Source organism: Sinohyriopsis cumingii, chromosome 16 (assembly GCF_028554795.1).
Source record: "Sinohyriopsis cumingii isolate HCF-2022 chromosome 16, ASM2855479v2, whole genome shotgun sequence".
NCBI classification, from domain to species: domain Eukaryota; kingdom Metazoa; phylum Mollusca; class Bivalvia; order Unionida; family Unionidae; genus Sinohyriopsis; species Sinohyriopsis cumingii.
Window position 1 is genome coordinate 648,923 of NC_142976.1, and position 16,536 is coordinate 665,458.

Sequence of the window (16,536 nt, forward strand, 5' to 3'; positions counted from 1 at the left end):
CCTGATTCCAGGCCGACCAGTCAGTCCTAACACTAAGCTCTTAATGCTGAGCGTCTAGCGAGGAAGCTGTTAGTACCATTTTTATAAATCTTTGGAATGACTCGGCCGGGGTTCGAATCCGAGCGGTATATATTTGTACAACTGTATTCGATCATACACAAATATATTATTTAATATTTGCCAGGGATACGTGCTTTTAGGACTACCTCTATTTTCAGGTGTCAGTTTGTAATTATAATCTCACTTATAGATCTTGCATATGTAACAAGAAAACCGCTAGATTTCTGAGTTAAACTCCGCTTATGTAGCTATTTGGCTAATTTCACCTTTCATCCTTTCCTTGGACCTTTTGCTGTCCAATTCTGGAGATCAGCGCATGGCCAAATGGATTTAACGCTGGTGTATGGGGGCTAAACGGTGTCATTAATCACGCAGGTGGTGGTGGGTGGTTGGTAGATTTATATTTTGTATGATCAGAGGAGCTATATATTCATGCGCTGAACGAATTACAACTCTTGCGTGTGCGTGTGTGTGTGTGTGTGTGTGTGTGTGTAAAAAATAGTGTGGTGCCAGTCGTACATTTTATATGTTTACCACAGCAGCTACTTTAAAATCTTGTTATCACCGAAGAATATCAGAGATGGTTTCAACACTCATTAATAAAGATGAAGACAAGTCCTTTGAAGCCAGTAGAGTATCTGTCCATTTTCAGGGACTCTTCTTTTGTAAAGTACTGTTAATAATTACCTGATTTAAAGAAAAAAAAGAAGTAACGACTGGTTCCATGAAGCCTAACTTTTCCAAGTCATGAATTTATTAATAAATGTAAAATTGATATGATTGATTGATTGATTGATTGATTGATTGCTGGTTTAAGGCGCAACAGCACTTTGAGGCTATATAGTGCAAACAAAAAAATTATATGTTTAAGGGATGGGGAATGCAAATAGTGTGTATAAAGGGTTGGGAATGCAAATGGTCTATATAATGGGTGGGGGGGGGGTGTAAATGGTATGCTTACGGGGTGGGGAATGTAAATAGTGTGTATAAAGGGTGGGGAATGCAAATGGTCTGTATAATGGGTGGGGGGTGTAAATGGTGTGTTTAAGGGATGGGGAATGCAAATAGTGTGTATAAAGGGTGGGGAATGCAAATGGTCTATATAATGGGTGGGGGGTGTAAATGGTGTGTTTAAGGGATGGAGAATGCAAATGGTATGTATAAAATGGGGATGTAAATTTTGTGTATAAAGGGTATTAGAACATTAAAGATAATTTATGTTGATTGACAGTGCACTTGAAGGATATAGGTTACACGCAAGCTATATGTTAACTTCCTTTTAGAAATTTAAAATTGAGAACACATTTATTATATCAGATAGGTCCTCTGTGTGTTAAATATTGTCGTAACGATCGCGTGTCTGGTAGATATCTCAAAAATCTGTCAGAAAGTGCTTCAAAGTAGAGGTTTCTTGTAATAAAACGACTAAGGTATAATTACCCCTACACACAATTACCCCCTTCACACAATTACCCATACACCTAATTAACCCATGTACATAAATTACCCATACACATAATTACCCATACACATAATTACCCCTGCACATAATTACCTCATGCACACAATTACCCCGTGTACATATCGACCCATACACATAATTACCCCATGCACACAGTGACCCCATGCACATAATTACCCATACAAAACAGCGTGAACATAATGTCCACACAAATTTTACAAACCTGTAAAGAGTCCTTTAGCGTCGGGGGTGGGGGTGCGGGTGGATGGGGCAGGTGACGTCAGTTCCTAGGTGCGGAGCCTGGGACTAAGTCTGGATGGGGTTGGGCGGGGTGATATTCCCTCCTGAAGCCAACGCATCGTTGTTACATTAGAAATCAATTTAATACTTCCCAGGCTGAATTTAGAACAAAAATTTAACATGATTTGTTGTTTTTGAGCTAAAAATTTACGGTAAATATGTTGAAAACAGATGCATAACAACAGTAGTCACTATTTTTTTTTTTTTAAGGATTTGATATGTTGAAAACGCATGTCCAAAAGCAGTTTAGGAATGCGCGAGAAAATTCAGGCTATGCGTTTGAGTTTAATTTCTGTACAAATGCGTCTCGCGCGTCATGAGTGAGACTTGAAAGGTCTAATTTTCGAGAAAAATCATGTGATATGTTGTTTTTTTTTTCTTTTGGGTCACATGACAATAATATGGCGGTGTGAATCGAAATGAGACCAACGACTGGAGATAACTAGTTTGTTGTGGTTAGATAATTCTAGGACACTGCATGTAAGAACACCCCCATCTGTCGCATTACCGGATATGATCGTGTTTTCTGTAAATATTGTTCTCATGATAAAAATTGATTAGTAGTGTACAGGGTGGCGGAAGGCCTTTGACCGACCTGTACCTGGTACGATGACCAAATTTAAGCAACGATACGATCCCCTGTGAACTGGGGCGTGGGTCTATATCTGTGTCGGCAATACGAGCCCAGTGTTTTCTATTTATATCATATGGTTCGAAGAAAATGTCGAAGAAGTTGTCTTTTATATCTGTAGCAGTACAGAAGAGGTTTGTATTAACGCTGACGGTTTTAAATTTAGCCATATCTAGCAACTTGAGGCCTTCATTATTATGTTAGTTAAGGTGATTGGTATCTCCTGTTGAGTAGCCATTGGATTTTGCCCATCACACTCCCACCCCGAAGCAACAACACATCTGCAAAAACTACATGTTCCTGCTGATGTTTGAAGGTTAATTTATTCCATGTTTAATTCAAAATGTACATGTTACGATGTACATGTAGAAACTAACAGATACTGCATTGAAAACATATTTTCTTTAACTTACTGTAAAATCTAAATGCTTGTAACATGCCTTTAATTCTCAACATTTAATTTTGTTGATGTATGTTGACTGCATATTTTTGGCAGGAAATTAGCATATTTAATAAAAAATACATACATACATACATACATTATTGACCATGATACAGTATATTGTGATACTTAGGTGATGATACAATGCATACAGTGATCGGTATCTGTTTGTATAAAATAAAAAAATATGTTGATATAGGACTGACAGTATAATACAAAATATATATTTAGTAGTGATGGGAATCGGTCAGGAATTCATAATCGATAATCGGTTCCACTTAACCAACTGATAATCGATTATAATCGATTACTCTTTTAATGACATGTATAGTTTAACCTGATAATAATATTACATTTTTTCAATTGTGCTGTGTGTTACTTTTCTTCTACAGCTTTGTTAAATGAAAGCAACTTTGTATGGCTGATAAGTCATATATAACTAAAATACTACTACTGTCAAATGTGATGTGTCTGTAATTTTAAGTGTAGAAGGACATGGTTTTCTTGTTTGTCATTGTTTACAAAGACGACAAATGATGTTGCATTTAAACTGAAACAAATCATCAAAATGTGTTTAAATTTATTAACTCAGCAATTTAACAACTTTATCATGTAATAATAACTAAATGTTCCTAATTATGAAATTTTGCACCTATGAAATATCCTATGGTTTTATATTTGTAGTTGTGAAGGGAATTAATAAATTTCAGGTCAACTTTAATGGCTGGGTGTTTTACTAACCTTTGTGCTTTGCATACAACTAAAAAGTAGTCTCCCATTACACACAATCGATTATAAGTTCACAATCGATTATCTTATTGGTTCGCTCAACCAACTGATGATCGATTATAATTGATAATCAGAACAACATTAATATTTAAGACTGACAATATAATTCAAAATATATATTTAGGACTGACAATATAATACAAAATATATTGTAATATATAGGACTTACAATACATTACAAAACATTAAAATATAGGACTGATGATACAATACAGAACATATTGTAATATAGGGCTGATGATACAATACAAAACATGTTGTTGTTGTTATAGGGTTTTATGCCATTTTTCAGCACAACATAGGCTATACATGGCTGCCAGTATTAAAGGTGGAGGAAGAACCTGGGAAAATCCCGGAAAGAACCACTGACCCACAAGAAGCTACTGGGAAGCTTTCTCACATACCCACATTGGCCAGCCCGAGACTCTAACTCACGCAGACAGGTGAGATGGCAGTGATCCATTATGGTAAGCGCTTTAGACCACTCGGCCACCCAGAAGCCTCAAAACATATTGTAATATAGGGCTGACAATACAGTGTAAAACATAGTATAGGACTGATAATACAATACAAAACATATGGTGATATAGGGCTGATGATACAATACAAAACATTGAAATAATGGATTTATGATACAATACAAATACCATAATAAGTATCTTACTGTTTGCAGGAAATACAATGCATATTATAATACAGTTGTGATAATACAATACATATTTTTATACAAGAATGATAATAGAATACATATTATAATATAGCTGTGATAATACAATACATATTATAAAGTATGATGATGTAATACATATTATAATACAGGTGTGATAATTCAATACATATAATACAGGTGTGATAATACAATACATAGTATAATACAGGTGTAATAATTTGATACATATTATAATACAGGTGTGATAATACAATGCATATTATAATACTGGTGTGTTAATTCAATCCATATTAAAATACAGGTATGCTAGTGCAATCCATATTGTGATATAGGAGCAAGAATACAATGCATATTGTGATAACATATTTATATTTTATCGATTTGTTTCTGCATGTAATGTCCCCGTCATGTTGGTAATGCCCCTGTCAATTTGGTATTGTAAGCATGCTTCAGTGTTTATAGTTAAACCGGAATAGACTGTTTTACAGATTCTGTGTATGGGGAATTGCCAATTCAACAGTTCATTTTTAAGTCTCTTTCCTGCACATCTCAGGATTGTTTTAAATTTAAGAAGAACTTCCTTATGCTATGTTAAGTGTCTCAACATTAGCAAGGACCCCATGCAGGTAAAGCCTGCCAAGCTACCTGCAATTTATGAACAGTATACCTCTGTTGCCCGATTCTATCCCATAGAACATGACAATTTCAAAGTGTACAGGTTGCTAGAATTATTTTTAAAATAAGGGAAGACTATTTGAGTAAGACAAAAAATGAAAAGAAAATCACAGATAAAATGGTCACATACTTACCAAGTTATAATGATAATATTTTTACATGTAATATTATGAGATAGGATTTTTAGGTAACTTTGAGAATTAAATGAACAAACTGTCTATGTCACCAGGTTCAATACCAATTTGTTTTCTTTTTCTAAATATGAAATTGCTGTTCATATATTTAAATTTCAATAAACAGTTGAAGAAAGTGTTTTAATCTGAATAAAGGCAAAGGATAAAAACAAGAACACTATATTGTACATATCAATAGCTGTGATCATTATTGGTAGATTAAATGGAATGTTCAAACATCTTGTAATTAATTTTATTATGAGCAGTTTGAAGAGAACTCTTTAAAGATAGAATTCAGTTTGTAAACTCAGCTGATTTTACTCTGTGTATGAAAGTCTATATGACAAGGAACACAATGAATATATGGCCAGGTGTTCCCTCTATGTAAGTCCATATGGCAAGGAACACTGAATATATGGCCAGGTGCTCTCTGTAAGTCCATATGGCAAGGAACACTATGAATATATGGCCAGGTGTTCCCTCTATGTAAGTCCATATGGCAAGGAACACTGAATATATGGCCAGGTGCTCTCTGTAAGTCCATATGGCTAGGAACACTATGAATACATGACCAGGTGCTCTCTGTATGTAAGTCCATATGGCAAGGAACACTATGAATACATGACCAGGTGCTCTCTGTAAGTCCATATGGCAAGGAACACTGAATACATTGCCAGGTGCTCTCAGTAAGTCCATTTCGAAAGGAACAATATGAATATATGGCCAGGTGCTTTCTGTGCAAGTCCATTTCAAAAGGAACACTGTAAATACATGGCCAGGTGCTCTCTGCATCTTTATTTTGTTTCAAATATACTCTTTTTTCCTACACAATACATGATTTGTTTTGTTTGTAATAAATGTTATGAATGGAAGGAGTACTGTCTTGCTAGATGTCATTAGGTTGTTTACCCTGTTCTGTAGCTGTACGAGTCATTAGGTTGTTTACCCTGTTCTGTAGCTGTATGTGTCATTAGGCAGTTTACCCTGTTCTGTAGCTGTACGTGTCATTAGGTTGTTTACCCTGTTCTGTAGCTGTACGAGTCATTAGGTTGTTTACCCTGTTCTGTAGCTGTATGAGTCATTAGGTTGTTTACCCTGTTCTGTAGCTGTACATGTTATTAGGTTGTTTACCCTGTTCTGTAGTTGTTAGGTTGTTTACCCTGTTCTGTAGCTGTATGAGTCATTAAGTTGTTTACCCTGTTCTGTAGCTGTACGAGTCATTAGGTTGTTTACCCTGTTCTGTAGCTGTACGAGTCATTAGCTTGTTTACCCTGTTCTGTAGCTGTATGTGTTATTAGGTTGTTTACCCTGTTCTGTAGCTGTACGAGTCATTAGGTTGTTTACCCTGTTCTGTAGCTGTACGTGTTATTAGGTTGTTTACCCTGTTCTGTAGCTGTATGAGTCATTAGGTTGTTTACCCTGTTCTGTAGCTGTATGAGTTGTTAGGTTGTTTACCCTGTTCTGTAGTTGTTAGGTTGTTTACCCTGTTCTGTAGCTGTATGAGTCATTAGGTTGTTTACCCTGTTCTGTAGCTGTACGAGTCATTAGGTTGTTTACCCTGTTCTGTAGCTGTACGTGTTATTAGGTTGTTTACCCTGTTCTGTAGATGTACGAGTCATTAGGTTGTTTACCCTGTTCTATAGCTGTACGTGTTATTAGGTTGTTTACCCTGTTCTGTAGCTGTACGAGTCATTAGGTTGTTTACCCTGTTCTGTAGCTGTACGTGTTATTAGGTTGTTTACCCTGTTCTGTAGCTGTACGAGTCATTAGGTTGTTTACCCTGTTCTGTAGCTGTATGAGTTGTTAGGTTGTTTACCCTGTTCTGTAGTTGTTAGGTTGTTTACCCTGTTCTGTAGCTGTACGAGTCATTAGGTTGTTTACCCTGTTCTGTAGCTGTACGTGTTATTAGGTTGTTTACCCTGTTCTGTAGCTGTACGAGTCATTAGGTTGTTTACCCTGTTCTGTAGCTGTATGAGTTGTTAGGTTGTTTACCCTGTTCTGTAGTTGTTAGGTTGTTTACCCTGTTCTGTAGTTGTATGAGTCATTAGGTTGTTTACCCTGTTCTGTAGCTGTATGAGTCATTAGGTTGTTTACCCTGTTCTGTAGCTGTATGAGTCATTAGGTTGTTTACTCAGTTCTGTAGCTATATGAAGCATTAGGTTGTTTAAACTGTTCTGTAGCTTTATGATCTACTGGGTGAGAGAAGCGAGGGTGTCATTTTTACTGTTCAAATTCAATCCTGAACAAGAACTTCTACCTTTGCCAGTCAAAGACCAGGACAGCTTATAGTATGATTTTAGAAACTTAAGTGTATAATCATCTGTCATCTGGTGTTTTCTGTTAGCACAAGTTTGTTATTGCTACTCATCCTGAACTACTTTGAGACTTGCCATGAAACTTTACATGCACATTTATTGCATTGTCTCATCGGTCTCAAATGAAAAAGTGTCTCTTGGACAGCCAGTATGACCAACACAGCAGCCATGTTGCTATTCCACCTGAATGTATCAGGCTTTTCCATGATGACAAAATCCACGTAACACGATGCATACTTTTCATTCTTGGATGCAATGCCTGAGTCCTCAGTATGCAAGGTTTTTTTAATTAGCAAATTCTTTTGTTTGATCTGTTTCAACAAAGCTAATTTCAGTCATGTTGTGTGTGAAACAGAGTTAAGCAATTTTAATTTGATAGGTTAATCTGCATAGGTTCATATGTAAGTCATACAGGTCCTCATTCAATATGGCTATTTCAGTAATGGGTGTAATTTTTGTTAGAATTTGATTATACATACCTTTAAATAGCAATTATTCACTTTATTTGGATCTTCATACATCCGATTTTCATTGGAAGGTCATTATTTACACTCAAGAAAAACTTAAGTTAAATCATTGTTGAAGTACATATTTTGATGAGGTCAACCTTAAGGTGTGATCCAGTACTGACCAGATTGAATGTTGTTCAGACACAATGAAAGCAGCACATGTTTACAAAATTTCCTACTGCGATGTTGTTTGTTATGATCAACATGACATTGTAAAGTCCATAGCTATCAGCAGTTTCTTCTGGAAGTTTTTTGATGATGTTTAAGGTGCAGAGCTTTCAACGGTCAGGATTGTTTGTGTTTTTCTATCATATCTCTACGATGTCTGCTTTGTGGCAGTTTATAGTGATGCCTAACACTGGGGCATCATGCTGCATACATGTAGCATGTCACATTATCCTGACACCAGACCAAACAGACCTAGCATTAGCCTCTTAATGTTTTGTGCGTAGCGAGACAGCTGTTAGTACCATTTTTATAAGTCTTTGGTATGACTCGCCCAGGGTTCTAAGTCACGAACTCCTGCCTTCAAGGCGGGTGCTCTAACCACTAGGCCACCAAGATTTAATAGATTTTTTATTAAACTATGTTAGTGTTAAATTTTAGAGCTTCACAGAGATCTCGGAAACTCTTAATTACGCATATTTGGACACCAATTTTTGATCCGGGATGCAGAAAATCACTTAGGTGGGAGTCCTCCGTACGCATGTAATAGGTGTGCGGCAAAATTCAAAGACTTGCCAGTCCTGCTTCAGCCACCTGCTTTGTGGGAAAATGTGTTGACCAATTAGCTGTGCTGATATTTACAATGACTGAATTCAGTGACTGAAAGACCCCTTGATACAAACATGTTGCCATCTTATGAGTACATAAAAAAGAACATGATGCAATAGCTGGGCGGCAAGTTCAATGGCTTTGACTGACGGCCGCGTTCGAAAATGTAGATAATTACAGTGATCGAATTCAGAGGCAGAAAGACCCAGAGATGTACATGTGGTCATTTATAAAAGTACATCAAATAAACAACTTCAGCTCTTGTTATTGTGTTCATTTCCGAATGTAGCGGAATAAGCAGTGCACGTGACCTCAGAATCAAGACATGTTGAGACTTTGACAATATGCCATTCATAATAGTCGCCTAAAAATGTAAACTTTGCCTTCTGTTAGGAAAACGAAAACGACTTCGCCCTGTAATTATTTAACAGGTACATTGACTGACCGTACCGTATTTTTGTAAAATGCCCCTCGGCTTAGCCAGGTTAGTTTTATTATTGTAGCGAAATGTATTCGTCAAGACAGCAGTAGCCAGGCCTAGTTTTTATATCAGTTACGTTGACAAACAAACTGTTGCCCGTTCACAAGCATGTTTTGATAGCTGATTGACCTTGTTCGAGTAAGCTAGCAACTATCAACTTCCTACATTATATCTTTTGATGATAAAACATACAGACATGTGTTTTAAGATCAGAATCGGTGATCTGGATATATATTAATTGCTTCTTATACACTATTTGGTCATAAAGTTAGTTTGAAACTTCAAGCGAACCAGTAGGCCTAAAAGGGAAATAGTGGCGGACTTCGCTAAGTCTGGGATGTACCAGTTTATTAGATTGTCTGTTTGTTTTTTTTTTTAAACCATCGGGCAAATATATTCAGAAACAAATATACAAATCATTGAAACCAAAGCATATGTATTATATTATTAAAGATTTAACTTTAAAATGCAAATTACGTAGGTCAGAAATGTATGGGACAATGCTATCTTGTGGAATTTGCGAGTTGCGCTTTAAGGTATGTTTTCTGACTTGACACGTATTTGCGAAAATACGGGGGAAAAACAGCAAATCAGATGCTATTTATTTGCCTAAAATCACTACAAGTACATATACAAATAAATAAACCATAAATTTGCGATACTGTCAATGGACTGTTGCAATGAAGCTCTATTATAGTGAGTGATTACATTACGAAAACCTCTTATCTAAAAATAGATGCACTCACGTCTGTGTTGATTCTGAAGGAAAGGGACTGCAACTTTTGATGGTGGGATTCCTATTTTTACCAAAATGGGAGTCCTGGACTCCTAGTTTTAAAATCCTAGCGAGACCTCTGGTTTCAGTTCATTTTTAGTTTAATTTGAGTAAATGTGCCTACATGTTCACGATGACATACACTACAGATCTTAGCAAACAAGGACATTAAGACACCTCCAAATCATCATTATAATTAAAACACTAATTACACACATGTAAAATTATGCATGATTTGACACCTGTTAATTGATTGTCAGCTCCTAATGGTCATTTTAATCAAAACAATAATTACACTCGTGTACTATTATGTATTATTTGACACCTGTTTGATGAACATTGCTCAGCGCAGTTATAATCCATCATATTATACAGCCTTACCCAACCTTTGCAACACTTAATCCATAATATTATACAACCTTACACAATCTTTGGAACACTTAATCCTTGTATTATACAGCCTTACATGAGTATGCAGTGATGCGTAAAGATGAAAACAAAAAAAGTGAATGGAATATTTTCATTTGTTTCTTGTTCCACTCTTTGGAAGCTTTATTTATTTGAAATGGATTTAAGCTAATTAAACAAATGAATATGGAAAATGAAAGAATGGAATGGATAGTTATTGAGATCTGCTATTCATGTTATTTAACATCACAACTAGTGTCCTAATATTTCATTGTTTTTTTATAATAGTAATTATACTAGTAATAATATAATATAATATAATAGTAATAGTATAATATGATAGTAATAATGTATTATACTACTAAATATTTCACAATAAATGAGTATTAGCTGTTGGATGACATATAGTGGTGACACAAAAATACACACATTTAATGATGACATATAGTGATGACACAAAAATACACACTTATAACGATGACATAGAATAGTGACACAAATATACACGCATACATTTAATGATGACAGAGTGGTGACACAAAGATACAAGCATTCATTTAATGATGACATAAAGTGGTGACACAAAAATGCATTTAAAGATGACAGAGTGGTGACACAAAAATGCATGGCTTTGCATACATTTAGTGATGACATATAGTGGAGACACATTAATACATGCATACATTTAATGATGACATAGTGGTGACAAATACACACATACACTTAATGATGACATATAGTGGTGACACAAAATGTTCTGAACTGTTGCACAGGAAAGCTAAGTATGATCATCATTGGGACTGCTCAGGTTTTAGGGCTGGAACTGCAACTTTTTATCGGGAATGAGTCCAGTACTGCAACTTTCAAAATCTTATAGAGAACCCAATCGATGGTCATATCAAAATTGGGGTTTTCACTCAAAGACTTTGTATGGAGAACTCTAACGGTATGGTCATATCAATATGGGGTTTTCACTCAAAGACTTTGTATGGGGTCTAGTTGGTTGAAAGTTAAAATGGTGTTCATGTGACATCCTATATGGCCTCCAATGGCCGCTATCTTGAAAATATTACTATCGATCTTCTTGAACATGAAGTCATATTGACACAGGTTTCCACAAGAAGACTTCTTATGATGTCAGTTTTGTCCTAAATGAGAATTGTGCTGATCCGATGTCTAGTATTTCCACCACAGCATCCATCTGGAAAATTTTGCTACTGCAACTCTTCATAACGGTATGGTCATATCAGTATGGGGTTTTCACTCAAAGACTTTGTATGGAAAACTATTGCATGGTCATATTAGTATTGGGTTTTCACTCAAAGACTTTGTATGGAGAACTCTATTGGATGGTCATATCAGTATGGGGTTTTCACTCAAAGACTTTGTATGGAGAACTCTAATGGTTGGTCATATCAATATGGGTTTTTCGCTCAAAGACTTTGTATGGAGAACTCTAATGGATGGTCATATCAATATTCACTCAAAGACTTTATATGGAGAACTCTAATGGATGGTCATATCAATACAGAGTTTTCACTCAAAGACTTTGTATGGAGAACTCTAACGGTATGGTCATATCAATATGGGGTTTTCACTCAAAGACTTTGTATGGAGAACTCTAGCGGTATGGTCATATCAATATGGGGTTTTCACTCAAAGACTTTGCATTGGAGAACTCTAATGGATGGTCATATCAATATGGGGTTTTCACTCAAAGATTTTGTATGGAGAACTCTAATGGATGGTCATATCAATATGGGGTTTTCACTCAAAGACTTTGTATGGAGAACTCTAATGGATGGTCATATCAATATGGGGTTTTCACTCAAAGACTTTGTATGGAGAACTCTAATGGATGGTCATATCAGTATGGGGTTTTCACTCAAAGACTTTGTATGGAGAACTCTATTGCATGGTCATATCAATACAGAGTTTTCACTCAAAGATTTTGTATGGAGAACTCTAATGGTATGGTGATATCAATATGGGGTTTTCACTCAAAGATTTTGTATGGAGAACTCTAATGGATGGTCATATCAATATGGGTTTTCACTCAAAGACTTTGTATGGAGAACTCTAATGGATGGTCATATTAATATGGGGTTTTCACTCAAAGATTTTGTATGGAGAACTCTAATGGATGGTCATATCAATATGGGGTTTTCACTCAAAGATTTTGTATGGAGAACTCTAATGGATGGTCATATCAATATGGGTTTTCACTCAAAGATTTTGTATGGAGAACTCTAACGGTATGGTCATATCAATATGGGGTTTTCACTCAAAGATTTTGTATGGAGAACTCTAATGGATGGTCATATCAATATGGGGTTTTCACTCAAAGATTTTGTATGGAGAACTCAAATGGATGGTCATATCAATATGGGGTTTTCACTCAAAGACTTTGTATGGAGAACTCTAATGGATGGTCATATTAATATGGGGTTTTCACTCAAAGATTTTGTATGGAGAACTCTAATGGATGGTCATATCAGTATGGGATTTTCACTCAAAGACTTTGTATGGAGAACTCTAATGGATGGTCATATCAATATGGGGTTTTCACTCAAAGATTTTGTATGGAGAACTCTAATGGATGGTCATATCAATATTCACTCAAAGACTTTATATGGAGAACTCAAATGGATGGTCATATCAGTATGGGATTTTCACTCAAAGACTTTGTATGGAGGACTCAAATGGATGGTCATATCAATATGGGGTTTTCACTCAAAGACTTTGTATGGAGAACTCTAATGGATGGTCATATCAATATGGGGTTTTCACTCAAAGACTTTGTATGGAGAACTCTAACGGTATGGTAATATCAATATGGGGTTTTCACTTTTCAAGACTTTGTATGGAGAACTCTAACGGTATGGTAATATCAATATGGGGTTTTCACTCAAAGACTTTGTATGGAGAACTCTAACGGTATGGTCATATCAGTATGGAGTTTTCACTCAAAGACTTTGTGTGGAGAACTCAAATGGTATGGTAATATCAATATGGTGTTTTCACTCAAAGACTTTGTATGGAGAACTCTAACGGTATGGTCATATCAATATGGGGTTTTCACTCAAAGACTTTGTATGGAGAACTCTAACGGTATGGTCATATCAATATGGGGTTTTCACTCAAAGACTTTGTATGGAGAACTCTAATGGATGGTCATATCAATATGGGGTTTTCACTCAAAGATTTTGTATGGAGAACTCTAACGGTATGGTCATATCAATATGGGGTTTTCACTCAAAGACTTTGTATGGAGAACTCTAACGATATGGTGATATCAATATGGGGTTTTCACTCAAAGACTTTGTATGGAGAACTCTAATGGTATGGTGATATCAATATGGAGTTTTCACTCAAAGACTTTGTATGGAGAACTCTAACGGTATGGTGATATCAATATGGAGTTTTCACTCAAAGACTTTGTATGGAGAACTCTAACGGTATGGTCATATCAATATGGAGTTTTCACTTTTCAAGACTTTATATAAGGTCTAGTTGGTCCTGAATGAAAATGATGCTGATCTGACACCAGTATAGTCATCATGGCAGCAGTCGTGAATACCTAATCCTAAAGGGAAGCTCATATTGACATGGGGTTTTTCACCAGAGGACTTGTTCTGATCCCTGTTCCAAATGAAAGTGGTCTAATGTCTAATATGCCTGCCACATGAGCCATCATGAACATATTGTTATGGCTTCTCATTCTGAAGGGCAAGTCGTATTGACATAGGGTTTTAACTCTGAAGGGCAAGGCATATTGACATAGGGTTTTAACTCTGAAGGGCAAGTCATATGACCTATTGTTTTAACTCTGAAGGGCAAGTCATATTGACATAGGGTTTTAATTCTGAAGGGCAAGTCACATGACATGTTGTTTTAACTCTGAAGGGCAACTCATATGACATATAGTTTTAACTCTGAAGGGCAAGTCATATTGGCATAGGGTTTTAACTCTGAAGGGCAAGTCATATGACATAGGGTTTTAACTCTGAAGGGCAAGTCATATTGACATAGGGTTTTAACTGGAAGATTTCTTATAGCATATATCTTTACTTAAACACTTCTTAAGAAGTCTGATTGGTCCAGAATGAAAATCATTTCAATCTGATGTCCAGTTGTTACAGTTTGCACAGCATCCATCTTGAAAATCTTGTCGCTACTACTTTTAAAGAAATAGCCATATTGACATGTGGTCTTCATTAGAAGTCTTCTGATTTTTAATTGGATCTAAAATAGGGCTGCTCACACATCCAATATGGCTGCGATTGGTGCCAGCTGGAGAATCTGGTTATCCTTTGTTATCCTATATCGACATGAGTTTTGTACTAAGACACATCTTATGATGTCTAGTTTGTCTTAAATGAAATTGGTGCCACTCAGACATCCAGCATGGCTAGCACAGTGGCCATCTTGAAAAGCTTGTCAATGCATCTCCTTGATGAATGATCAGATCGGCTTGGGGATTTCACTGAGATACTTGTAATGATTTGGTCATAAATTAAAATGCAACCAGTCTGACATGATAGTACATGGCAGACCATATTAACATTGTACATTAACCAGAAGACTTCTTATGATATCTTGTTGGTCCTACATGGAAAGGGTGTTCACCTGACTTCCAGCATATCCATCATCATGGCCATATTGAACATCTTGTTATTGCTACTCCTCCGAAACAAAAAGTCATATCAACATGGGGTTTTCACAAGGTTTGGTTTTGTGGGGTTTGACAACACAACACAACACATGATAGGCTAATCCTTGGTGTCCATTTTGAAAATATTGTTGTCTTTGGTCCTCCCTAATGGATAGTCATATCAACATAAAATTTTCACTAATAACTTCCTATCATACATAATTGATCCTGAATGATAATGGTGCCAGTGTGACATCCAATATGTCCACCAGAGCACATAATTTGTTTTGAAAATCTTGTTATTGCTGAAGATTATAAGAGATGGTTTAGGAAGAAATGGTCTTTTCTGTAATTCTTGGATATTCATTTAACTTCAGAATATTATTCCCTTCGAGGGACTCTTGTTTATTCATGAAATGGAGATGGTTTTGTAATCAGGGGTTATGCCGAGTTCTTCCTCTTATATTTTTTTAAAAACAGATAGATCTTTTTTTAGGATATATGATCCAGAAATTTCAACAAAGCATTCTTTGAAAAATAACAGCATACAGTAACGATAAATGACTTACAATTTAAACTAGAGAAAAACATAAAATAGCACTGTAACAAGTAACACTACAGCCACTTGGAAAACACATTAAAATATGCTTAGGTGAGCCAAAACTACAGCAGCAAGGCAAAAACCTATAAAGTGGGGTTAGTCCAGCAACACAATATCCACTAGGAAATACATTATAGAGTGAGCTTAGTCAAAACTACAGTCACTAAGCAAAATACTTTAAAGTGGGCTTTGTCAAAACTACAGTTACTAAGCAAAATACTTTAAAGTGGGCTTTGTCAAAACTACAGTCACTAAGCAAAATACTTTAAAGTGGGCTTTGCCAAACTACAGTCCCTAAGCAAAATACTTTAAAGTGGGCTTTGTCAAAACTACAGTCACTAAGCAAAATACTTTAAAGTGGGCTTTGTCAAAACTACAGTCACTAAGCAAAATACTTTAAAGTGGGCTTTGTCAAAACTACAGTCACTAAGCAAAATACTTTAAAGTGGGCTTTGTCAAAACTACAGTCACTAAGCAAAATACTTTAAAGAGGGCTTTGTCAAAACTACAGTCACTAAGCAAAATACTTTAAAGAGGGCTTTGTCAAAACTACAGTCACTAAGCAAAATACTTTAAAGTGGGCTTTGGCCAGCAAACACTACAATCACAAGGAAAAGCATTTTGCAGTGGGCTTAGGCCAGCCAAACCTGGTTTTGCATCTCTTTATGCATTTATTTTTAGAAAATTATTAGTAAAACCGTGACCACATTTTGAAGCACGTTTGGTGAAACAAATTACTGTATTGCCATATGAATGATTTGTTTGTATAATATGACATGCACTGTGCGATATATTCATTGCTATTACTCCTACATTA

At 35.9% G+C, this 16,536-nt stretch overlaps 1 protein-coding gene across 1 annotated transcript in view; it reads left to right on the top strand.

Moving 5' to 3' along the window:
• The first annotated feature begins 2,308 nt into the window (after positions 1-2,308).
• The window catches only part of LOC149779805 (chloride channel protein C-like), a 96,255-nt gene continuing 82,027 nt past the window's right edge, over positions 2,309-16,536 (top strand). The window contains exon 1 of the mRNA XM_089936473.1: positions 2,309-2,587. Coding sequence (XP_089792599.1) covers positions 2,544-2,587 — 44 coding nt within the window. The 5' untranslated portion in view covers positions 2,309-2,543. The remainder of the gene's footprint in view (positions 2,588-16,536) is intronic.